At 55.9% G+C, this 23,759-nt stretch overlaps 1 protein-coding gene across 4 annotated transcripts; it reads left to right on the forward strand.

The window, feature by feature from the left end:
• Window positions 605–17,701, forward strand: RAC2 (ras-related C3 botulinum toxin substrate 2 (rho family, small GTP binding protein Rac2)). Of its 4 annotated transcripts, none has more exons than XM_013997536.2 (7): window positions 605–1,030; window positions 3,289–3,360; window positions 10,898–11,015; window positions 11,739–11,801; window positions 12,234–12,393; window positions 16,048–16,180; window positions 17,002–17,701. In XM_013997536.2, the coding sequence occupies exons 1-6, from the start codon at window positions 921–923 to the stop codon at window positions 16,176–16,178; spliced, it is 654 nt and encodes a 217-aa protein (XP_013852990.1). In that variant the 5' UTR covers window positions 605–920; the 3' UTR covers window positions 16,179–16,180; window positions 17,002–17,701. The 4 variants fall into 4 exon arrangements, 3 of the variants coding, with proteins under 3 accessions (XP_013852990.1, XP_013852991.1, XP_020947184.1); XM_013997537.2 differs by having other exon boundaries at window positions 870–1,220; XM_021091525.1 differs by lacking the exons at window positions 605–1,030; window positions 17,002–17,701 and adding exons at window positions 1,037–1,220; window positions 13,035–13,038.

The following is a 23,759-nucleotide window of genomic DNA, read 5'->3' on the forward strand; positions in this document are numbered from 1 at the left end:
TCCTGCGTGAGTCTGGGGTGGGTGACTGGTGGCTCTGCCCATCCCCTCCTGCCCCTTGTCCCTGGAGCTGGAAGGGCGCTGGGCGTGGAGAGCAGTGGCGGCGAAGAGAAAGAGCAGGTGAACTTGGAGCCCGGGGCAAGGGTCCAGGGCTGCTCAGACCCTGAGTCTCCCTGAGGCCAACGGGGCGCCCTCGCCCTCCCCACCTGCTACAGAATTCAGGCTCTGTGTCCAGACTGCAGCTGGGGTGAGGGAAGAATGTGGAGGCCCCTAGCCTCGGGGTTGATTTCAGGCAGGGCTTTCCTAGTCAGCAAACTGATTTCTCAGAGCCTCTGTTTCAGCATTGTTAAGATGGGCCACAATTCCGGAGACCTGGGGGGCCTCCAGCGCGGGGCCTGGCTGGCCTGGGCGCTGCCTTCTGTTTCCCCTTCTCCATCAGCTGATCCCCACCTCCCTTTCTGCCTCATCCCCCCATCTCCCTCCACATTCAAGGGGTCCCACACTGGCCCCGCTGCTTGGCCAGGCTGTCCCCTCTGGCCGGTCCTCTCTCTGACACCAGCTTTCAAGTCCTGGCTTGAACGCCACTTCGCAAGCGCCAGCTCACCCTCTGTGTGATTCTGTGGTCCCCTCCCTGTCAGTCTTCCGTGGCCCCATCACTTCCTGCCCCGTTTTATGGACACCTGTGATGGGACTGTATCTTCCACCGGGACCTGCTGTAGTACCACTCACATCCTGGACTCATCAGCACCCAGTACAGTGCCTGGCACACCGTAGGTGCTCATTAAATGCTTATTGCTTAGAATTGAGGTGAGCTACGTCTTTGGAAGCCTCGAGTTCTCAAAGAACAGCTCTGGCCCTGCCCTTGGGAGGAAGCCTCCAGCTGAGAGGGTCCCCAGGTCTCCGGTTGGTGCTCCAGAGCAGGGATGCCCAGGGTAGGGCTCTGCCCAGCACCTGACAGCCACCCCACCCTCCGGTGGTTCTGCCAGACCGCATGCTCCGCCTTCTGCAAACGGCCGCGGGGGCAGCAGCTTGGGTAAGTTCCCCTTCCGCTTCCTCCTGCCTCCTGTCCCGCTGCTGCTGCTGCTCCTCGCTCAGGGCCCCCCTCCAGGCTCTCCACAGCCCCGGTGCCTGCAGAAGCGCTCCGCGCCCCCAGCTGTCACCACCACCGCCTCCCAGGCCTCAGACGCCATGCAGGCCATCAAGTGTGTGGTGGTGGGAGATGGGTAGGTACCTGGTGGGACTTGCTCCCAGCTCCCTCCTGGGGGAGCCCTGAGGCCCTCCCCCTCCCCACGCCCCTGGGAGGCGGCTTCCCCTGCCCTGCAGATCCAGGGTCCCTGGGAGGCAGCTGGAGGAACCACTCCCTTTTTCTCCCAGGGCCCAGAGGGAACCTCAGGACAGTGAGCTTCACCCTCGCTGCCCACCTCACCCCGGAAGCTGCCTGGGTTGAGGGTACAGGACTGAACTCGGGTGTGCCCGGGGCCCCTCACCTGCACCCCGAGACCTGGGGCAGGTCTCCCATGCACCCTCAGTCTTAACTGTGGATGCCGGCAGGGGGTGGTCCCCAGGCTGGCTTGGGCTCTAGTCACTGGCTTGCACTGCTGTGTGGCCTTGGGTGAGTCACAATGCCTCTCTGAACAGCTCTGTTGTCTGCAAAGAGGCCCTTGATGCCAGGTCACTTGGGATGTTCTGAGTGTTGGTCCTGTGCCTATACGCTCAGTCAAGAGCGCCTCTCACCCCCAGGCCTGCCTGGCTGGGGAGGGTGTGGGTGGATGTGGGGGAGGAGGTGGGGGGAGGGGTGAGAGAGGCCCCGCTGGGAAGGAGGAGAGAAGGGTGGCGGGTGAGCTGATCAATGCGGGCCAGGCTCCGCTGAGGGGGCTCCTCGGCTGTCAGATCTCAGGGACCTCAGATTGTCACATCCTCAGTGTCCTCCCCTGCACATGACAGGTTCAAAATGCCAGTCTCTCTTGCCTGCCCGCTCCGTTGTCTTAGCGTTCTGCCCAGAGGCACCTCCTGGGGTGGGTTTTCTGTAGCTCCATCCACACACATTCTGGCATGTTCTAGCTGGATGGGCCTCCCCTCCAAGCCTCCCATCCTACAGAGGGGCAGCCTGAGGCTTTGAGAGGCTCGATCGGCCTGGCCTGGGGTGGGCGGGTGTATCCGGCAGCCCTCCGCTGATGGTGATGCACCCGCTGCCGTTATCTGCCTGCCGGTGCAGCTCTGCTCACTTCTGCTTTGCATCTGATATGAGGAGGGGAGGGCGGAAGCCAAGGGCATCGTTCCAGTCGCTCAAAGTTACCTTGGCGGCAGGACGGGGGGAGGGGGTGGGGAGAAGAGGGCGGTCAGCCCCCTCGGAGCAGGAAGTGATGAAACCAAGCAGAGCAAGGGAAGAACCAGCGTTACCTGTGTCGTCCCCCCCCCCCCGTGTCCGCCCCCTCCCAGCCCAGCAGGTGGAGGACAATGACAGTTCCAATAATGGCCACCTCTACCAACTATGAAAGGCCTGGGCTTAGTCTCACCCCTCTCTTTTATCCTGCTGCCAATCCTAATATTAGGCCCATTTTACAGATGGGAAAACTGAAGCTCAAAGAAGTTAGGTACTTTGCTCAAAGCCTCAAGGGATTGGATCCCTGGTTTTTGATTCCTAAACTCCAGGCTCTTGACTGTCTGGCCCTCTGGTGGTGGGGGGGCGCAGGGGAGGGTGCACTTTGGCCGGCATTTGCTGGGCCAGGACTGTGCTCAGTTCTTTCACTGGCTTCGTCTAATTTCTCTCTGAGTCCATCCCATGGGGATGTTGGCTTCTCCCTATTTTCTGGAGGGGGAAACAGGCACAGGGAAGTTAAGTGACTTGCCTAAGATTGTGCCACTGGTGGGTGGGTGATGGAGCCGGGGATCTGAACCCCAGAGGAGAGATGGCAGAACTCGTGGGAGGTGGGGGGTGGGGGGTGGAGGTGGGGGTGCTGAGGCCTTGTCCATTTCAGCCGGCCTCCTGGGCACCTCTGGTCCTTCACCCTCGGTCCTACGTCAATGTCACCTAGGGAAAGCTGGTAAAACACAGATTCCCAGACCACCCCGCACCCAAGATCCAGAACCTCTGGGGTAGGACTCCAAAGTCTGCCCTTGAACAAACACCCCAGCTGACTCTTAGGCCTCATGGTGGGAGACGACTGATGCGGGGATTCTCAGATGGGGACATGGAGGGCTGGGCCAGGGGACCAGGCAGGAGCTGAGAAACCTCCCCAGGTCCCAGGCAGGGCACATGACCGCTGTCTTCTGGAACTTCCTGTCTTTCAGAGCCGTGGGCAAGACCTGCCTTCTCATCAGCTACACCACCAACGCCTTCCCGGGAGAGTACATCCCCACTGTGTGAGTTCTATGCGTGGGCGGGGCGCTCGGAGGATGGGGAGACACGCATCGCCAAGCCCACCCCCCCTTTCAGGCATTTCTTGTGTGTGTGTGTGTGTGTGTGTGTGTGTGTGTGTGCGCGCGCGCGCTGGGGGGTCACGTCGCAGCCCATCTCTGCCTGGCAGAGCTGCCCTATGATCCATCCAGTGGGGAGGTGGCAACCAGCGCCAGGAGGAGTTGCACCGAGGACTCCCAGGAGGGAGCGGTGGGGAGGGGTAGAAGGGGGCTAGGGGGCAGGTGGCCTTCAGGAGGGCCTGGAGGAAAGAGGAGCTGCAGAGGGCTGGTTTGAGCGAAAGCGAGTCGGAAGAGGGGCTGGGAGGGAGGAGTGGAGGGGAAGGGGCGGGGTGGGGGAGGAGGAGGGCCCCCTACTAGGGACCGACCTGGGTCGCCTGTGTGTGGTGGGGAGAGTGCAGCGCCACCTGAAGGCCAATCGGAGGCATGCCCTCGTGTTGGATGGGGAGGCAGGGGTCACTTGAGTCTGTGGGGAGAGGGAAGGGTGGACAGGAAGCAGAGACCGCCCCCCCCCCCCATGCCCAGGGCCCCATCCCTCATCCAGCTCTGCCGCGTGGCATCAGGGCTCTGCGTGGCCTTCTTCAACCCTCCCTCTGGCTTCACAGCCCAGGACTTGGCTTCATGTCCTGTCTGCCTCCCACCGCCCGGTCACCAAACACTCCCTGGGCGTTTCCACCTCGGGGCCCTTGCTCCAGCCCTTCCCTCTGCCTGGAGTGTGTTTCCTTCCCACGGCCACATGGCTAAGACCTCCAGGCCGGCTCCAGTGCCCCCTCCTCCAGGAAGCCCCTCTGATGTAGCCTGAAAGGGTCTCTCACTCCCCAGAGTAACTTCATCTGATCTTTCCCATGACCATGAGCCTGTGAAGGGCAGGGGGGCACCTCCAGTTCTTTTTGGGTCTCCCATTGTCTCATGCACAGTGTAATCTACCTGCTCTTTGTGTGTGTGTCTTTTGTCTTTTTAGGGCCGCACCCCAGCACATGGGGGTTCCCAGGCTACGGGTCTAATGGGAGCTGTAACCCCCGGCCTAGGCCACAGCCATCCAAACATAACAGTTTGCATCCACATACAGTCTTATATACAATGTGTATTTTGAGTCAACCTGAGCTGAACTTTAAGGAGAGACCTTAGGAGGATGGATCACAGCTACCATTTATTGAGGGCCTACTATGTGCTGGTCCCTGGGTGAAATGTCACGTGTGTGGCCTCTTTTGATCCTCAGGGGAGGTGGGTATTATTCTTTGCAGGGTGCCCTCCGGGGAAGCTGAGGTTCACAGCAGCTAAGGGGCCCGTCCCCCAGGGTCACCAGGTGGTCAGACTCCCTCTACTGGGTTTCCGTGGGACACTGGCCCAGGCTCCGGTTGCCTCAGGCACCCCCAGCCTGGGCAGGGGGATGGCAGGCAGCCAGGAGAGGGCTGAGAAACCTGGGTAGGAAGCCTGGAAAAGCGATTTCTGCCCCATTTTAATTCCCAGCTGCCCCTAAGGTGCCGGGGCCCCTCTCTACCTCCGCCCTCATCTGCACGTTCACCGTCAACCATCTGATTCTCATCAGCACCTCCTAGTGCCCTTGGGAGGGCTGGCTCTAGACCCGAGTGGGGAGGCAGGTGCACAATCAAGACGGCTCCTGCAGAAGGCCACTGTCACCAGGACAGGGCTGGCACTGTCCTTGCCTGTGGTGGCTCGGTTGGAGGGCCCACTTGCTCAAAGACCTTAGACCAATTGCTTCCCCTCTCTGAGCCTCAGTTTCTTCTTCTTTAAGAGGAGGGCTGGGCTGGGTGATGCCACGCTCATTGCCCGGGCGCCTTCCTTGTGCAGAGAGATGGGAGGCAAGTTCTCAGCTGCACGATGACGAGCGCAGCAGAGGCCAAGGCAGGGCCAGTCGCTCTCAGCCTGCTGGAGGGACTGGCCCCTGGTGGCCTTGAGTGGATTCCATTGTCCTGGACAAGCTTGCCGGACAGACAGAATGGACCAGACAAGTTTTATTCCCAGGACTCTGAGGACTTGGGTCAGAGAGCAGGGCTGGCTCCCAGGTGGACCATAGCGGGAGCAGAGCGTCCCCCACTCGGAAGGGTCTTGAACGTGGTTTAATGCTCTATCCTGAAATTCTTTTGTTTTTGTTTTTGTTTTAGCTTTTTAGGGCCACACCCATGGCATATAGAGGTTCCCAGGCTAGGTGGTGAATCAGAACTGTAGCCGCCCGCCTACACCACAGCCACAGCCATACTGCATCCTTAACCCCTGAAATTCTTTTTTTTATTTTAAAAAAATTATTTCATTTTATTTTTTCAGAATGTCTAAATACATTTCTTTTTTTAAAAAATATAATTGAGGTGTTCCTGTCCTGGTGCAGCGGAAACTAATTTGACTAGGAACCATGAGGTTGCGGGTTTGATCCCTGGCCTCACTCAGTGGGTTAAGGATCCGGTGTTGCCATGAGCTGTGGTGTAGGTCGCAGACACGGCTCTGATCTGATGTGGCTGTGGCTGTGGTGCAGACCGGCAGCTGTAGCTCTGATTAGACCCCTAGCCTGGGAACCTCCATATGCCGCAAGTGCGGCCCTAAAAAGCAAAAAAAAAAAAAAAAAAAAAAAAAGTTGATTTAGCATGTTGTACCAATTTCTGCTGTACAGCAAAGTGACCCAGGCATACATAGGTATACATTCTTTTTCTCATATTATCTTCCATTGTGTTCTATCCCAAGAGACAGGATACAGTTCCCTGTGCTGGACAGCAGGACCCCAGTTTGCATCTCCTCACCCCAACCTCCCCGTACATCCCACTCCCTGCCCACTCACCCTTGGCGGCCACATGTCTGTGAGTCTGTTTCTGTTCTGTCCACTCTGAAATCCTTCATGTTTGAACAAGGGGTCCTGCATTTTCCTTTTGGGTTGGACCCTGCCAAGAATGTAGCCTGCTCTGCACCCCCACCCTCTCTGTCTTCCGTAGGGAGTTACTCGGCTCTGGCCAAGCCCCCAGAGGTGCTTCCTGCTATAAAACCTGCACACTCCTGTGACAGGCAGGGGAAAAGAAGCCACCCTGAGCCCTTGACATTGGAGCAGGGGGACAGCCAGGAAGAATAGACTTGAGGAAAACAGGTCGCCTGAGATCTCTGGCTCGGAGTTAAAGGTTGAGAGAGGCCTGGGGCTGGGGTGGTAGGTTTTCGGGGGCTGGAGGCACGTGTCCCTTGCACTAGGTCAGATAATCAGGAGAGCTGAACTCAGCTTGCTGCCAGGGGCTGGGGAATGAACGCTCAGGGTCAAGGCTCCATCTCACAAAAGGGGAGACTGAAGCCTGCTCTGTGCTGGATGTTGGGGATACAAAGACAAGACAGGATGCTCCTGTTCTCAGGTGCCTGTGACATGAGTGTGTGTGTGGGGGGTCTCCCCTTCCCCTCTCTCCTCCTAAAGACCATTCTCAAACAGAAGCAAAATTTAGAAGGAGCCATGCCGCGGCTTAATTTCTTCCCCGAAAACCCATGTCTTACCTGCTTCACTCCTCCTCGGGGGTCAGACACGCCAGACTCCCCCAGCCCTCTGCACTCCCACTTCCCAGCACTCAATTCACTGCTCAGTTGTCTGCTCCCTGACCCCTGGTCTAAAGCCCCCCCGCCCCCGGCCCCCTCATCCCACCACCCGGCTTGGGATGGCTTGGCTGGCTGGGCTGGCTGGGCATTGTCCGCTGTCTGTCCTTCCTAGTCTGTCCTGATCTGACCTGCCAGCTGGGATGGGAGCCCCTTGAGGGCAGGGCTTCTAGAATGGAGCTGCGCACACTGCTGGCGCTCTGTAGTGACCGGACCACCCTGGCAGGCAGGGAGGGCACGGTACAGCCTGCCCCAAGAAGGTGCTAGAACTCAGCCACCAGCCAGGGGCCCAGCTCTGCTGGGCTCCTCTCTGGGAAGAACATGCGTGGTTCATCAAGGTCAGATGGGCCAGTACTTGCTTTTCATCTTCCTTTGTTAACTGGCACATCAAGCCTGGAATTCCCATAGACGAGCTGTCATCCAGCCTCCCCAGCTGGGCGGTCCAGGGGCCCTGCCCAGCTTTCCACCCTGTCTCTCGGCTCCCCCTCACCCCAAGCTCCTGCCACCAAACCCGTTACTCCTTCACTGTGTCTGGCTGGCTTAAGCCTCCTGCTGCTTAGACAGCCCTCCCCACCCCCGAGGCTCTTACTCCACCTGGGACCCTGTCCGACCCTAGGTGTCTATATCCCCAGGAGAATCAATCCTCTTCAGTGCACCTGTCCACACTCAAGCACAAACGTGCATGTGCAAATCCCAGCTCTTGCACTTATGAGCCGCCTGGCCTTGCACAAGTTATTTGACCTCTCCGGACCTGTTTCCTCAACTGTCTAATGGCAATAACTGAATTCTTTTGTCTCAGGTCAATGGAATGTCAGGACCTAATGTATGAAGGTCCCTAGCCCTCTGCTCAGCCCAGAGCAGATGCTCGGCACTTCTCTAAGTCCCAGGAATGGGCTCTTCCCCCCTCGCCATGGCCCCTGAGACCCTGGGGCAGCTTAGAGAAGACAGACACCTTTGGCTCAAGGAATCTTTTTTTTATTTTTATTTTTTGTGGTCTTTTTAGGGCCACACCTGCAGCACATGGAAGTTCCCAGGCTAGGGGTTGAATCGGAGCTGTAGCTGCCGGCCTCCACCACAGCCACAGCAACACCAGATCCCAGCCACGTCTGTGACTGGCCTACAGCACAGCTCACAGCAATACTGGATCCTTAACTCAATGAGCAAGGCCAGAGATCGAACTCGCATCCTCATGGATCCTAGTTGGGTTCATTAACCGCTGAGCCATGATGGGAACTCTGGCTCAAAAAATCCTGGGGGTGCTTTCTGGTGCCAGAATTTCAGACTGGACATTAGAGGAGAGAGCATCCGTATACTCCTAGGCTCATCCCCAAGGGGTGTTTCTGCCAGAAGCCAAAGGAAACCTGGGCATTTCTTTTCCCATCATGCCCAGCAGTGCCTCCCTGGACAGCGCCTTCTGCCTGAAATCCCACAGCAGTAGGGGTGGTCCCCAGAGTAGGTATGCAAAGCGCCTACTATGTGCCTAATGTGATGGCACATAGTAGGTGCTAGCTTCAGGTTGTTGTGAGGAACAAGCCAGGCGTGGTGTCTGCTGTTTGGATGCTGAGTTCACCAAAGATTGCTTTGGAATGGGGTGCGGGGGGGCCCCCCTGACCTGGCAGGGGCTAAGGAATGGCTTCTTGGAGGAGGTGACCTTGACATGGGGCTGGAGAGAGGATGAGTAAGAGTCAGCCCGGCACCAGGAAAGAAGAAGAGTGGGAAGCCAGGGGAGGGGCATTTGCAGGAACTTTCCAGGCAGGAGGGAGCAGGGCCATCTGCGGAACTGAGGGCTGAAACAGCACCATGTGCTAAACATGTCAGGCTGCCCATTTTTTTGGTGGTGGTGGGGGGTGGGTGCCCATCTCAGGATAGACATCTTTGGAGTTGCATGAAGGCTTCTGCAGCCTGTCCATGGGCAGGGGTCTTGGAGGGCTTCATGGAAGAGGTGGCATGTCAAGGGCTGTAGTTCAGTTTGGTTGAACTCCATTCCACCTGCACTCACTAGGTGCCAGCCCTGCGACTTCGGAGAAGAAGCACATGGGCCCCGCCCCCATGGGGCCCAGAGCTTGTGGTGGGACAGGGATGGAGAGGCACTAAATGCCCGCTCCTAATCAAGGCAACACAGTTGCCCGAGGGAGGGGATGACAAACTCTTTCCAGGTGGGGGAAGGGAAGGAGGTGGCCGGGAGGTTTCCCCATAGAGGAGGGGCTTCCTGGGCAGGGTTTTGAAGCATGAATAGGAGACAAGGGTGACAAGGGGTTGGAAGAGTATATCCAAGAGAGGCACAAGGGAGACAGGGGTGAAGGCTGGAGAGTATGGAGGACCAAGTGGATCTGAAGGAAATCCCTGGAACGGGGGGGGGGGGCGGGCATTCCAGAGGGGGCACAGCGTGAACAAGTGCTGGGAGGCAGGAAGCGAGGGCTTTACCTGGAAAGGGAATCGGCTTGGCTGGTGGGTGAGGGGAGGACATGGGAGTAGCTGGAAGAGCCTGAGGTCTCAGGGGGCCAGATCAGGGGATGAGGAGCAGAGTCTGTGTGGGTGGCTTCGGCGGGGAGAGAGAAAGTGGTGGCCCCAGCCGTCAGGGGACAGTGGGTGAGGGCACAGCTACGGCACAAGGTCGTGAGCACTGGATGTTTCCACATCAGCTGGAACTGGCTTCTCACTTAGTTGGGTTGCGTACTGGCTGTGTGGCCTTGGGCCAGTCACTCTACCTCTCTGACCCCAGGATGAGGAACCAGCACTTACCTCTCAGGGATGTGTATAGTGAGAAAAACTATTGGAATGATTTTTTTTTTTTTTTAACCCAGAAGCGTGTTTGGTTGCCTTGGAGACCTCTCTGGTGCTGGCAGGGAGCTTTTCAACATCTGTCCCATCTTAGCATCTGTCCTGTTGCCTCAGCAGATGTCTTTCCCATGGGTGCCAATGGCATTGCCTGAACTCTCCGGGGACCGACAGCTTTTGGTGTGCCCTGGGGTGGGGGGTGAGGCTAGAAGGCCAGGGAATTGGTGCCCCAGGACGCCCCTCTGCCAATAGGAGATGGAGACGGTGGGAAAAAAAGGCCCCGGCTCCCGGTCTCCTCTGGGGGTCGCCCTGAGCTCAGGGGTCCCAGCAGATGGAGCCCCAGTTCCCCCGCAGTCGCAACTCAATAGTGCATCCTACATGGGCTCTTGTTTCTTCCACACCTCTTCCTCATTCCCCTCCCTCGGCTGCCTGGGGTCGATTCCCAAATAAACCACTGGTACCACCTCCTCATCTCAGGATTTGCTTTGGGGGAAGCAACCTAGAATGGGAATGAATTCTCATTTAATAGATGTTGGGTGGCCAAGGGCAGCGGTGGCCTAGGAGGTGGGCAAAGTTTACTCTGATCGCACCTTGCAGGGAATGTGATGAAGCCTTGAAAAATCACCACTCCAAAGGCAAAAATATGGTTGCGGCCATGTTTTCCACTTTATGCTGACCTGCATTTAATTTTTTTAATGTAAGGGATCTGTATGAAAAATACAAAAGAGAGGAAGTTCCCATTGTGGCTCAGAGGATTAGGAACCCAACTAGTATCCACGAGGATGTGGGTTTGATCCCTGGCCTTCCTCAGTGGGTTAAAGATCTGGCATTGCTGTGAATTGCAGTGTAGGTCACAGATGTGGCTCGGATCTGGTGTCCCTGTGCCTGTGGCGTAGGCCAGCAGTTACAGCTCTAATTCGACCCCTAGTCTGGGAGCTTCCATAGGTCCCAGGTGTGGCCATAAAAAGAAAAAAATAAAATAAAAAAAAGAAACCCCAACGGCATAGTGCTGTGTGACCTTGGTCCTGTTGCAGCTCCTCTCTGGGCGTTGGCTCTGCCATGGAGCCATGCACTGCAAGTCCGCAGACTCTGCGGCTGGAAACTGACCCTTCCGTCTTGCCTGCTCCCCCAGGTTTGACAACTATTCAGCCAATGTGATGGTGGACAGCAAGCCCGTGAACCTGGGGCTGTGGGACACGGCGGGGCAGGAGGACTACGACCGCCTTCGGCCGCTCTCCTACCCGCAGACGGTATGCCGCCCCACCCCCTCCTTGTGGTCCTGGACTTTGCCTCGTCTTCCCTCTGCCTGGGACGCCCCTTGGCAGCCTGGGTTTGGTGAACTCTGACCCTTCCCTCAAGGCCCAGCTAGAAAAGTCCCGGCATCTCCGCCCAGCCCTCCATCAGTGCCCTGTCCTCAGTCTTCCCAGCTCCTCTGCCTGATGGGTTCAGGCAGACCCCGGTTCTCAGTGGGCGGGGCAGACAGACAGGGATCCAATAGGAGCTCAGGATAGTGAGCCCCAGGGGTGCTAGGGGAAGGGAGGAGAGATGGGAGCACACCTGCAGTGGACTCTGGCTGCTCGGCTCTCCTTCCGGGGTGGCAAAGAAAGGGCTAGGGCTGGTGGCCAGATGGCGGGGTACTGAATGCCTGGTGAGGATCACGGAATGGCAGATGGCAGACCTTTTAATCCTCAGAAGCCTCACTTTCCCAATCCGTAGAATGGGACAGTAGCAGCGCTGCTCCAGCGTTGTGTGGGGATGAACCACGTAGAAGGAGCCCCGCCCTTTAGGAAGTTTTGGATAAACAAGGCGCAGTCGGGTGGTAGACGCGGGGAGGAAATCCCTGCTCTGCCGGATCCTATTCGCCCAGGGTCCTCTGGGCAGCTCCACCCCTCAGAGGCTGCCCAGGTGCGGGAGGGTCCTGGAGAGATGACCTTAGGCCTCCCCTCACGAGTGACCCTTGCCTGATCCCCCAGGACGTCTTCCTCATCTGCTTCTCTCTTGTCAGCCCAGCCTCCTATGAGAATGTACGAGCCAAGGTGAGTCGGGGCGGGGGTGGGGGCAATGGGCATGGGGCACATGACCCTAAGGGAGCCAGAGGGCTTGGGGGGCTGGGACCAGTGACCCTGAGGGAATGAGGGGGGGCTTGGGGGGAGGGCAGGTGACCCTGAGGGAGGGAGCACAGGAGGGAGGGAGGAACAGGTGGCTCTGGCCTGCCCCTGGGACAGTGAAGATGTGGGCAGAGAGGGCCCCATGGCCAACCAGGGCTGAGGGTGGGGGGACCCAGAGGGTGGGACTCAGAAGGGGTCCGGAGGGGGCTGGGATGGTTAGCTTTAGGCTCTAAACTTGTCCTCTCTCCTCCCCAACACCCGCCTGCCCCCCTGTTATCTTCTCACAACTTGCTGCCCCGCCTTCCCCTCCCATGCTCCCCCTTCTCCCGGCTCAACCTTCCACCCCCTTCCCCGGCCCAGTGGTTCCCCGAGGTGCGGCATCATTGCCCCAGCACGCCCATCATCCTGGTGGGCACCAAGCTGGACCTGCGGGATGACAAGGACACCATCGAGAAGCTGAAGGAGAAGAAGCTCGCGCCTATTACCTACCCACAGGGCCTGGCGCTGGCCAAGGAGATCGGTACGGGGCTTGGAGAAGGGAGCTGGGGGCAGGGGAGCCCCGACTCAGCCTCATGGTGGTTGCCCACCCAGGCTCCAGGGCCAGGCTGTGCTGTTCCAACCCTGGCTGTGCCCTGGACTAGCTGTGTGACCCTGGATAAGTCACTTAGCTTCTCTGTGCTGATGTTTCCTTGTCAGTGAAACACAGCAATCGTAGGAGTTCCGGGCGGTTGGGAGAATTAAGAATTCATACCCACGAAGCTCCTAGAGCAGCAGCGGACATAGAAAGTGCTCTGTGTTAGTTATTATCATCCATAAGTAGATTTTGAAATGTGTGTTTTGACAGAAGCAAGGATAGAGTGGAGTGGACTGTGTTTGCTCAGAGAAAGAGCAGCCCACTTAAGCTTGGGTCTTCTGGGAAGGCTTCCTGGAGGAGGCACTTCTATTTTGGTTTGATGGGTGACGCCGCGCCATCTGCCTCCTTCTCGCTCCCCATTCCCCAACCCCCTGGCTTCTCAGCCCATCTCCTCTTTGCCTCCCTATCACTGGGCCAGAGAAGTAAAGTGACTTCTCAGGATCACACAACTCGTAGGTGGCAGAACCAGGATTTGAACACGCTAGCTTGGGGGCCTCCTCTTGGTGGTTCAGGACTTCCTGTACCAGGGGGGTGGTGACTGATGAATCTGGCCTCTTACGAGGTGTCCAGGCCTGCTGTCCCTGGTCGGGCCTGACCTGCCTGCAGCCTGGGGATGGGGCACCTGGCCAGGAGCCTGGGACCCCCCAGCTGGGTTTGGCCAGTGTGAGCAGCGATCCAGCTGCCCAGGGCTCAGCCCTGCCCCCCACCCCTGCCTTGGCCCTACCGCCCTTCCTTCCGCAGGAACTGGGAGGGCCCTGGGGACTCACATCTCTTCACAGGAAGAGAAACCGCAGCCGCCACCTCTCTCTCTTCGCATGACTACAGGACCGTCCTTGTGACACAGCCCCTCTCTCCCAGGGGCCTCTGCTGCTGCTTAAACCCTGGGCCCTCTGCCCATCCAGGGGGCTCTGGCTCCCAGGCTCTCTGGTCTTTGCTCACAGATATTGGGGATTGCACCTCTGCCTTCTTCCTTTTTTTTTGCTTTTTTGGGGGGCCACACCCACAGTATATGGAAATACCCAGTTTAGGGGTCAAATCGGAGCTGCAGCTGCTGGCCTGCACCACAGGCACAGCAACATGAGATCTGAGCCACATCTGTAACCTGACTCACAGCAACACCGGATCCCTGACCCACTGAGTGAGGCCAGGGATCAAACCCGTATCCTCATGGATATAGTCAGATTCGTTTCTGCTGAGACCCAACAGGAACTCCACCCTGCCTTCTTTCTGACCAGCTTGCCCCACTCCCAAGCTCCTTCCACCCAAAACTGCCTCTGCAGCCTGCCTCTGACCCCGTCCTTTTTAAACAAGGGCTTTGGGATAAGATGGGGCCCGGAAGCCTGGATTGGGGCGGCTTGGCACTGACTGTGTGACCTTGGGCCAGTGGCTCCCCCTCTCTGGAACTCAGTTTGCCCATCAAGCCAGCCTACATGCTCCCCAAAGGTCCTTTCTCCTCCATGAGGCAATGACCTGGGGGTCCTTCCCTGGCTTCTAGCCAGTCCTTCCTGGGGCCAATCCCAGGTGGGGGTGTGGCAGGCACCATGAGCAATGACTTTGAACTTGCTTCGGATCAGCCCAGACCAAGGGGTAGACCTGGGGAAGCTGCAGACTGAGGAGGAGGTCACAGCTGCCTCTGTCCACCAGCCCAGGATGACGAATTGTGGGGCAGCTCTGATCCTTGCTGACATGGATTGAACACTTCCTCGGTGCTGGGCCGGTGCATTGTCCCCTTCTGTTGTCATAGCAACCATGAAGGACGGCCTCTCATCATCCCATTTTACAGAGGAGGAAACCGAGGCTCAGGGAGAAGAAGCCATTGGCTCAAGGCCACCCAGCTGGGATGTGGCAGAGCCTAGACTCGAACCTGGGCTACCTGGTTCCTTCAGTCATGTTCAGGGTCATCTGGTCTGTGGGAGACTAGGGCATTGAAAGGGGAAGCGGCCAAGGTCCTGGAGTGGCCAGGCCCCCAGTCAGCACCCTTCTGGGCACCACTGAGCCAAGGAGCATGTGTGTGGCAGGTGCCCAGGAGGACGCAGTCGGTGGGGATGGAAGGAACAAGTGGCCACATGCCCTGTGACCCCCTTCTGGGCACAGAGGGTTAGGGTGACAAGACTCCCAGACCCAACTCAGCATGCTCCATCTCTGCCAGGTGCCAGGCCAGCTTGTGCTCCTGGGTGGGACAATGCTCCCATGTGCCCCATCCAGCACGTGACTTTGGGTTTTTTGTCTTTTTAGGGCCGCACCCATGGCCTATGGAGGTTCCCAGGCTAGGGCTCGAATCGGAGCTGTAGCTCAAGGCCTATACCACAACCACAGCAACTCGGGATCTGAGACTCGTCTGTGACCTACACCATGACTCATGGCAATACTGGATCCTTAGCGAGGCCAGGGATCGAACCCAAGTCCTCATGGATACTAGTCAGGTTCATTTCCCCTGAGCCACAATGGGAACTTCCCAGTGTGTGACTTTGGACAAGCGACATCCTCTCTGATCCTCATCCCTGCCCCACCATTTCTTTCTTCCAGCCCTGGGCATCAGTTGGCTTTCCCATCCCTGGGCTGCCCTCCTGAGGTCCTGGCTTCCCCCCGCGGCTGTGTGTCTCTGGACCCAGGGTCCCCTCTCTGGGCCTGTGTCCTTACCTGGGAAGCCAGGAATCTCAATGTTTCTCCGCAGGGTGGTCAGAAGCGCCCAGCTGGGTGCCGGGTGGGGAGCAGGTGCCAGTCAGTGTCCATCTGCGTCCCTCCCTCCGGAAAAGCGGGCTCCAGGGAAGAGGCAAAGTTGTCCCTTTCAGCCCCTCTCCTTCCCCCTGTTCCTGAAATTGGTCCCCAGGCCTCTCCCAGGGGTGGGGGGGGGGGTGAGGGGTTCAGCTGCTCCCTTCAGGGAAACTGCTTGGGTTGTAGTGGACACAGATCTCACACAGGCTCCTTCCAGAAGGTCATGGAACACTGCCCCTGCTAGTGGGGCTCAGCCTGCCTTCCTCACCATCTGTGCCCTGGGATCCAGCCCCGAGTGGTCACAAGGCCCCCAGTGGCACCTGGAGGCGTGGGGAGGGGAATGTCTAGCATGTGACTGGACAAGCAACTTTTCTGAGCTTCAGTTTCCTCCTCCATAAAATGGGATGAAGCTAAGGATGACATTTGGAAAGTCCTGGTGAGCAGACTGGGGCTCCTAGGCCTTCCTGGGGGAAGCGTGGAGGCCGGTGTGTGGTCATTTTCTAGAAGAAAGGGAGGCACCGAGGGATTTGGTTGCTGTCGCTTGAGCCCCCTTTGCCTAGGGAAGGTATCCACATTCCTCCTGCCTTCTGCCAACGAAGGGCTTATGTGTCCAAGAAAGCCACAAACTGCCCTCGTGAGTCTTAACCTCTCCGTCTGAATTCAAGCTCCATCTTTCAGACGCGAGGAGGCCCAGACACAGAGCAGGAAGTGGCCTGCTTTGAGCGACACAGCCCAGGTGGCCCCAGCCTGGTGCAGCTGTGTGGCGTGGGCGGGGGTTTTGCCAGCCCTGACCTAGGCCTCTACCCTCTTGCTGTCCTGACCCAGACTCGGTGAAATACCTGGAGTGCTCGGCCCTTACCCAGCGAGGCCTGAAAACCGTCTTTGACGAAGCGATCCGGGCCGTCCTGTGCCCCCAGCCCACGCGGCCGCAGAAACGCCCCTGCAGCATCCTCTAGGGGTAAGAGCCCCCCCCCCCATGGCTTCAGGACCCTCCCCCTCCCCACCCCAACTCCCCCCACACATAGTAGGCTCTGGCTGGGAGGGAGGCATCCAGCCACTGCTTGGTGGCCCTAGGTTTCACTGGGAGTGGCATTTAGGCCAGGACAGAAGAGCATTAAAGGGGCCTCTGTTTGCCCATCTGCCTGAGCCCTTCCTGCTCTGTGAGTCCAGTGTCCAGACGGAAGGGTCAGAGTATCAGAAAATACCAGGTAGCCTGAGCCAAGGTGCCGTGTCCCTGAGCTCCTGCTCTGCAGGAGGGTGGGAAGGACAAGGATGAAAGATACCTTGGTCCCGGAGTTCCCGCTGTGGCTCAGTGGGTTAAGAACCTGACTAGTATCCGTGAGGATGCGGGTTTGTTATCTGGCCCAGCTCAGTGGGTTAAGGATCTGGTGTTGCTGTGAGCAGTACTGTAGGTTGCAGACGCGGCTCACATCTGGTGTTGCTGTGGCTGTGGTGTAGGCCGGCACCTGCAGCTCTGATTTGACCCATAGCCTGGGAACCTCCATGTGTCACAGGCGTGGCCCTAAAAAAGAAAAAAGAAAAGAAAAAGAAAAAAAAAAAAAGATACTTCAGTCCCTACCCCTCAGGACAGAGGGCTGGAGGCAGGGCAGACTGAGCTGTGGGGCTCCTGGGGCACAAGAGGGACGGATGTGGGGTGGCAGAGAGGGCTTGCCAGTCTGGAGCAAAGCTGGGAGCTGGCATGACCTGTGAGCTCAGAAAGCTGGGCGTGTGGATTCTGCTTGTCCCCAAATTCTCACCCTGTGCCTGTGTCCCTTCCAGGACGAGCCCAGCCCTTGCAGCCAGATGGTTCTGACCCTCCAGGACCCCCGATGGCACCCTGGCTGTCCCCTCCTTGTGGCGTTTCCCAGCAAGATGGCTGCTGAGCTTGGTCTTCTCCGTGCTAGAGGCCCCCACCCCCGGGGCCCAAGGGGTGTGAATCTGTAGGCGCTGCATCCCCCTCCCCTTGTGCTCCTATCTGGAACCAGAGGGGAACCCTAGGACCTGATAAGCCGCCCCTGCGTTGCTGTGGTCAGATGCCACACATGGCATTATCTGCCTGTTTACCCCTCTGGAAACTTCGGGCCAGATGGTCGCCGATCACCACTCGTCCACCTTCAGGGACGGGTCTCTCGGTCGACTCTACTGTTGATGATTCTACTTATCTGAGCGTTCTCCTCCTGAGCTGAATTAAGGGTCTCAGAACCTTTACTCCTCTGGTCTTAGTCCTCCTTGGGGGGACAATATAAAATATTTGTTTTCTAAACCTCTATGGACACCTACCCAGCCAATTGAAAAGCTGGGTCCAGCTGACTCCTGCCATCTCTTGTCTTTCTGCTCCACTCACAGGATCCTGAGCTGCATTTACCTGTGAGGGTCTTAAAACTTTCAGCCCTTGCCAGTCAGGACTATGCCATTGCCCACAGAAATCCAATTCAACCTGCTTAAACAGAAAATAAATTTATTAATTCAAGTCTGAAAATTTCATGACTTCAGGTGCAGCTTGATCAAGGGGGCACAAATGATGACATCAAGGCTCATTTTCCTGTCCTTCTTTGCTCTACCTTCTGCTGTCTGGTTCATTCTTAGGCAGGTAACTCTCCAGGTTTCATCTTTCCAATTTCAAGTTCAGCAAAAAAGAGCAAGCGTCTGCCCCCAGGCAAAGTTGTATTGAAGGTTTACTCTGATTGGACCAGCCTAGGTCTTGGGGCTCCCTTCAACCAATCATATCTGTCAGGAGAAAGCTGTGCTCTGATTGGTCAAGCTTAGACTACATGCCAGCCTAGAACATGGAGTCGAGGCAGCCCTTTCAAAACCACACACCCTAGGGAGGAGGGAAGGGGTTGGTTCTCAAATGGAGAGCCCTGCCAGGATTTGGGAAGGTGGTTGTTGAACAATGAGAAACCCACAGTCTCTACCATTGGAGGTCCCAGGAAAGTGTCCCAACTGGGTAAGGAAGCAGTGCTGGTCCCAGGGGGCACTAAGCACAGGGGAAGTTTCTTTAAAAGGGAGATAGGGGAGTTCCCCTCGTGGCTCAGTGGTTAGCGAATGCGACTAGGAACTGTGAGGTTGCGGGTTCAATCCCTGGCCTCGCTCAGTGGGTTAAGGATCCAGCGTTGCCGTGAGCTGTGATGTAGGTTGCAGACACGGCTTGGATCTGGCGTGGCTGTGGCTCTGGCGTAGGCTGGTGGCTACAGCTCCGATTAGACCCCTAGTCTGGAAACGTCCACATGCTGCGGGAGCGCCCTGAGAAAGCAAAAAAGACAAAAAAAAAAAAAAAAAAAAAAGAGAGAGAGAGAGAGAGAGGGCTGCTGTAAGGGTTTATGAAATTCATCCCTAAAGCACCACCGTGCCTGGTGGGGAACCAGTCCCACCTCGGGGTTTGCTAATTCAGGAATGCCAGACTTTCCAGTCCTGCGGATGATCGGATGATCGTGCTTCTCTGTCCAGAATTCATTCATACGCAGCACAGACTTACTCTGTGTTCACACCTACTCTGTGCCAGGCACTGTTCTGGGGTCCTGCAGTGCGCCCAAGTCCACGCCATCAGGGGCTGATCCTCTGGAAAAACTAAAGCAAAGTGATTAAAAAAAGAGACATGTGGAGCTCCCTCTGTGGCAAAATGGGATTGGTGGCATCTAGGGAGTGCTGGGTCAAGGGTTCGCTCCCGGACCTGGCACGGTGGGTTAAGGATCTGGCCTTGCTGCAGCTATGGCTTAGGTTGAGACGGGAGTTCAGATCTGACCCCTGGCCTGAGAGCTCCATGTGCCACGGGGCAGCCAAAAAAGACAAAAGTGATATAAGACCCCATCCACGACATCGCCAAAGTCTCCCAATTCCCAGCCAATGAAACGCTTGGGTTTCTGTTTTCCGCTGTCCCAGAGCTCCGGGCCACCTCCACTGCCCCCATAAGCCCTGAAGTTCTGAGGCAGGATCTCCGTTCACTGGCCTCCCCGGAGCCCCACCCTCTGGAAGGAGACTGAGTGCAGTGGGAAAACGCCCGTGGCCTTTCGTAGTTTCAGCGCAGACAATGTCACTAGGTTTTTAAAATTACTTCTCTTCTGAAACAAACCAGAAAACCATTACCGCCACACGCCCCCACACCGCACACGACACACACACACAGTCGTGTGTGAATCAGACTTCCCACTCTAATATATTCAGTGTTTAAAGGCCCCGAGAAGCCCCTTCCGGTGGGCCAGAGTCAAGGAGGGCCTCTTTGGGTTCCCTGCTCTTCCGGCCTCGGGAAAAATTCAGGTCACTTCCGGCAGGTGGCCTTGCTGGCCACGCCCCTCCTCTCTCTCTCCTCCTGTAATCGTGTCTCCTCTGCCTTGTGCCTCTTCCCCTGAACCTACCCCAGTGGACACAGTCCTTACTTTATACCAATAATAAAGTCATTAAACAAATTCTCTCCCCATTATGTGGTCTCAGCTAGCACATATGATCTCATTTAATCCTCCTAGCAGCCTTCCAACGTAGGTACTAAGAGCTCTGCTTTGCAAAGAAGGAAATAGAGGCACAGGAGTTAGAACACGATTCATTAAGGCAGACACTATGCTTTGCTGCTCACCACCATTCCTCCCATCCTCCTTGCTAACAGGATCTTAGTTTGGTGCAGAGCAGCAATGTATCCAGCTGCAGACAAAAATATTTGTTTTCCCAGCCTGCTTTGCAGCTGGCATCCCAAGTTTGCACCATTCTGGCCACAATAAGACATAAGAGAAAGCCAGCTGGAGAGGTGGCTTCTCTGAAAGTCTCTGTTTTCTTCCATAAAATTGACAGACCCAGCCCGCCCCTGCTCTTAATCCTGCCTGTCTCCTTCCCTGATGACTCCTGATGAGATAGCTGGAGCTGCAGCAACCCTCTTATGAACCTGAAGCCACTAACATGAAAATACAACCTAACATACTAAGCATGGAGGAGCAGAAAGATTTTAAAAAAAGAAAAAGAAAAAGAAAAGAAAAGAAAAAAGAGGCCTGGATTCTTCACAACTTTAGTCTGGAGCTGAACAAATGCCAATGGCTGCCTTGTTAAGGGATTAGAGAGACTATGAAACCACTTATTTGTTTCTTGCTGCTGTGGTCAGGCCTTCTGATACTGTCATTGACAGCATTTGTAACTAAGGTCTTGGGACTCCTAGCCCTGCATTCCTTCCACGGTATTACTGTGTCCTGAACTCATCGGATGTGGGGCGTGCCACTGGTTTCTGCTCTGCAAACTGGCTGCGGACCACAGCCCCTTAAGGTAGGAAAGAGAAACCTCGAGGGAAGTCAATGAGGGGTTTTGAAACAGGAAGAACTGTTAGTTGTGGGCAGGAGCCGATGACATGGCTAAGCCCACTCATTTGACAGCAGCCACTCCCAAGCATCCACCCAGTGCCAGGCCGGGGCTGGGTCGGACTTGGGTGCATTACATTTGGCTTCTTGCAGTGACATCATCCCCGGGTGGGCAAGGCAAGCACCTGCCAGATGAGCCTGTCTCATTTGGGGCTCTCCGTCTCAGAGCCTGGCTTCTCCTTGTAGCTTCTTCCAAAGCAGAGGCCTGGGGGTCCCCTTGGCATCTCCCCTTCTGTCATCCCAGCATTCACTGGTTACTAAGCCTGGAAAATTCAGACTCCCAATATCTGTTAAACTCACCCCCTCATCTGGTCCACTGCCACTCCCTGGCAGCCATTCACATAGTCTGAATCCCTACTCTAGGCCTTCTAACCATCCCCTTGGCAGTAGCTACGGCCTCCTCGCTGGCCTCCCTGCCTCCACAGCCCCTGCCTATACTCCAACCTCCACCAGAGGGCCTGGGGGATCTTCCTCATTTACAAACAAAATGATGACACTCAGATGTCACCATGTAGAGTCACCAGGATCTTAGCAACTACCGGGCACCTAGTGGATCCTGGATAAATGTTTGCTCTTTATATAAAGGAATAAGCAGGTGAAAGAATGAACTTTAATGGAGGGTGAGACCCAACTCTTCTGGTGACCCAGCTGAGCCCTGGCTTCCAGCATCCTCGCCAAGGCCTCAGTCCTGTGCATGAGCCACCTTGGATGTGCCATCCCAGTCGAGTCCCCACATGACTGCAGCCTCAGCCAACAGCTTGTGGAGCAGAAGAGCCACCCCACCGAGCTCATCCACCTCTGAGAGATGATATACTGCTATCCTGAAACGATGCATTTTCTGGGGCCAAAGTCCCTGCCACCTTGTCCTTTGCCCCTTTACCGCGCCTCTCTATCCTTTTAACTCCCCCACTGCCCCAGATATGGTACCTCTGGGGTGCCATCTACCCTCATGGGATGTGGGAGGCAAGACAGGGTAGGTTCTGGGGAGGAAGAGCGAGATCTAGGATAGTTCCAGAAAACTTCCGAAGGCTTTGAGAAAGTGAAATGAGGAGGAGCCATCCCCATAATCTGAAGTTCAGTTCGATTCCATTTCCATGTGAAAACAATACCCTCTGTGCCAAGTGGTGCTGGCAGCCGGAGGTGCAAGATCCAGTCGTCTGCTCCCCCAGGGCTCAGAGGCCGGGGGCAGAGGCAGCTGGGTAAATCAACACCTGCCGCGGGGTTCGATCGACACACCACGGAAGTGTGTTCAGCAGAAAAAGGAAGAGACGCTGGTCTCAGGGTGCCAGGTAGAGATGTTTTTGCCTCCTCACCCTTGGCTGAAAAGCAGCCAGAGAACATGAAACAGAAACTCTCATCTTCAAAGAAACCAGGAGACACCTGTGCGCCCAAACCGCAGCACATAAGCAAGAAGAGCAGAGAGAGGGGTGGTAAATGATTGAACAGATCCCAGAAAGACAAACCCAAGCGCCGGCTGTTCCATGTCGGCGGGGTTGGGTGGGGGCTTGGAAACAGGAGAGATGCAAATAGCCTGGACTTACAGAACCACAGTGAGGGCTCCAAAGTAGGGGACCCAGACACTGCAGGTGGCAAGGCAGGATCCTGAAAACACGGGAGATTGTTTGGAAGTCCGTCTAAGGAGCTATGAGACCCCCTGGGTCTTCTCCTCTGCACTATGCAGCCAGGCAAGCATCCCTCCCTAACCTGGGCAGGCAAATCCAACCAGAGAGTTCTGGACCCAAGGACACCAGCTACAGAGCAGGTGGGAGTGAGGCTCCAGACTGATTATTGGGAATGGGGTAGATTTGGTTATGCTGAGCCAAACATCTCCTTCCATCCCCCACTTCTGGGGGAAGAGTGTACTTCCCCACTTCACGGATGCTGCCTTGGCCATGTGACTTGCTTTTGGCCAATAGGACGTTAGCATGTGCCTCACAAGAAGAGACTTGATGTGCTTGCCCCATGTTCTCCTGTGCTGACAAAAGAACATGCTTTGGTAAGCCCGCTGCTTCCGAGAGTATAAAAGAAATAGGGAACAGAGATGTCCAGCTCACCTGCAGACCTGCAGCTCAAAGCAGATCAGCCTAGCTGAGCCCAGCCTAGATCAACCAATCCCAGCTGCCCTGAAGATGTGCAGTGAAATAAATGCTTATTGTTGTGCACTACAGAAGTGTTTGTGGTTGTTTGTTACACAGTAGTAGCTGACTGATACAGGGGGACTCAGTGAAAGTCTGAATACATAACCAGGGGACCCCAGGCCCCTTCCCCGGCCCTGCATAGGAATGCTAGCACCCAGGCATGCACTCATCCCAGACGGGAAACCAGACAGATTCTGACCATCCCAGGGAAAAGCCTGTCCAATGTTGACAGCTAGTAACATCTGGACATCTTGAGAAAACATCCAGCTGTTCCTACAGAGATGTTCATTATTTTACAAGCCCTGCTTTCCCACATGGAGCTTCCAGTCCAATTTTTTTTTTTGTAGGACCCCACCCACGGCATATGGAGGCTCCCAGGCTAGGGGTTGAATTGGAGCTGTAGCCGCTGGCCTAAGCCACAGCCACAGCAACACCAGATCCAAGCCACGTCTGTGACCTACACCACAGCTCACAGCAACGCCAGATCCTTAACCCACTGAGCAAGGCCAGGGATCGAACCGGCATCCTCATGGTTCCTGGTCAGATTCGTTTCTGCTGCACCACCACAGAAACTCCACAGTCCAATCTTTAATGCTTCATTCTGAAAACTGAATGGAGAACCAAAGATGACCAGTTACCTGAGGAAAGTTCTAATGTGAAAGAGACCCAGTCAAACAAATAGTGGAAAAAAAAAAAACTAGTAAGAAATAGAGACAATGCAGTGATCAGAAGAAAACTTTAAAAGAAGCCACCACTGCTCTCCTTAGAGAGATAAGGAAGCATATTATATGTACAAATAAATAGAGAATGCAATAGCAAGGAGCTCTTAGTAATTTAAAAAATGTTGATTAATTTTTTTAAAAATAGAAGAATTGGAAGATAAAATAGAGTTAAAAAACCTCTCAGAATAAGATGTTAAAAGTAAATAACCAAAAAATTAAAGGATTAATCTAGCAGGCCAGTGGAAAATAATAAATATTCCAGAAGGAATAATAAAAAGTCTTTGCTTGAACAGAACACAAATCTTCAGATCAAAACAGTTCACTGAGGAGTTCCTGCCATAGTG

Source organism: Sus scrofa, chromosome 5 (assembly GCF_000003025.6).
Source record: "Sus scrofa isolate TJ Tabasco breed Duroc chromosome 5, Sscrofa11.1, whole genome shotgun sequence".
Classification (NCBI taxonomy): Eukaryota; Metazoa; Chordata; class Mammalia; order Artiodactyla; family Suidae; genus Sus; species Sus scrofa.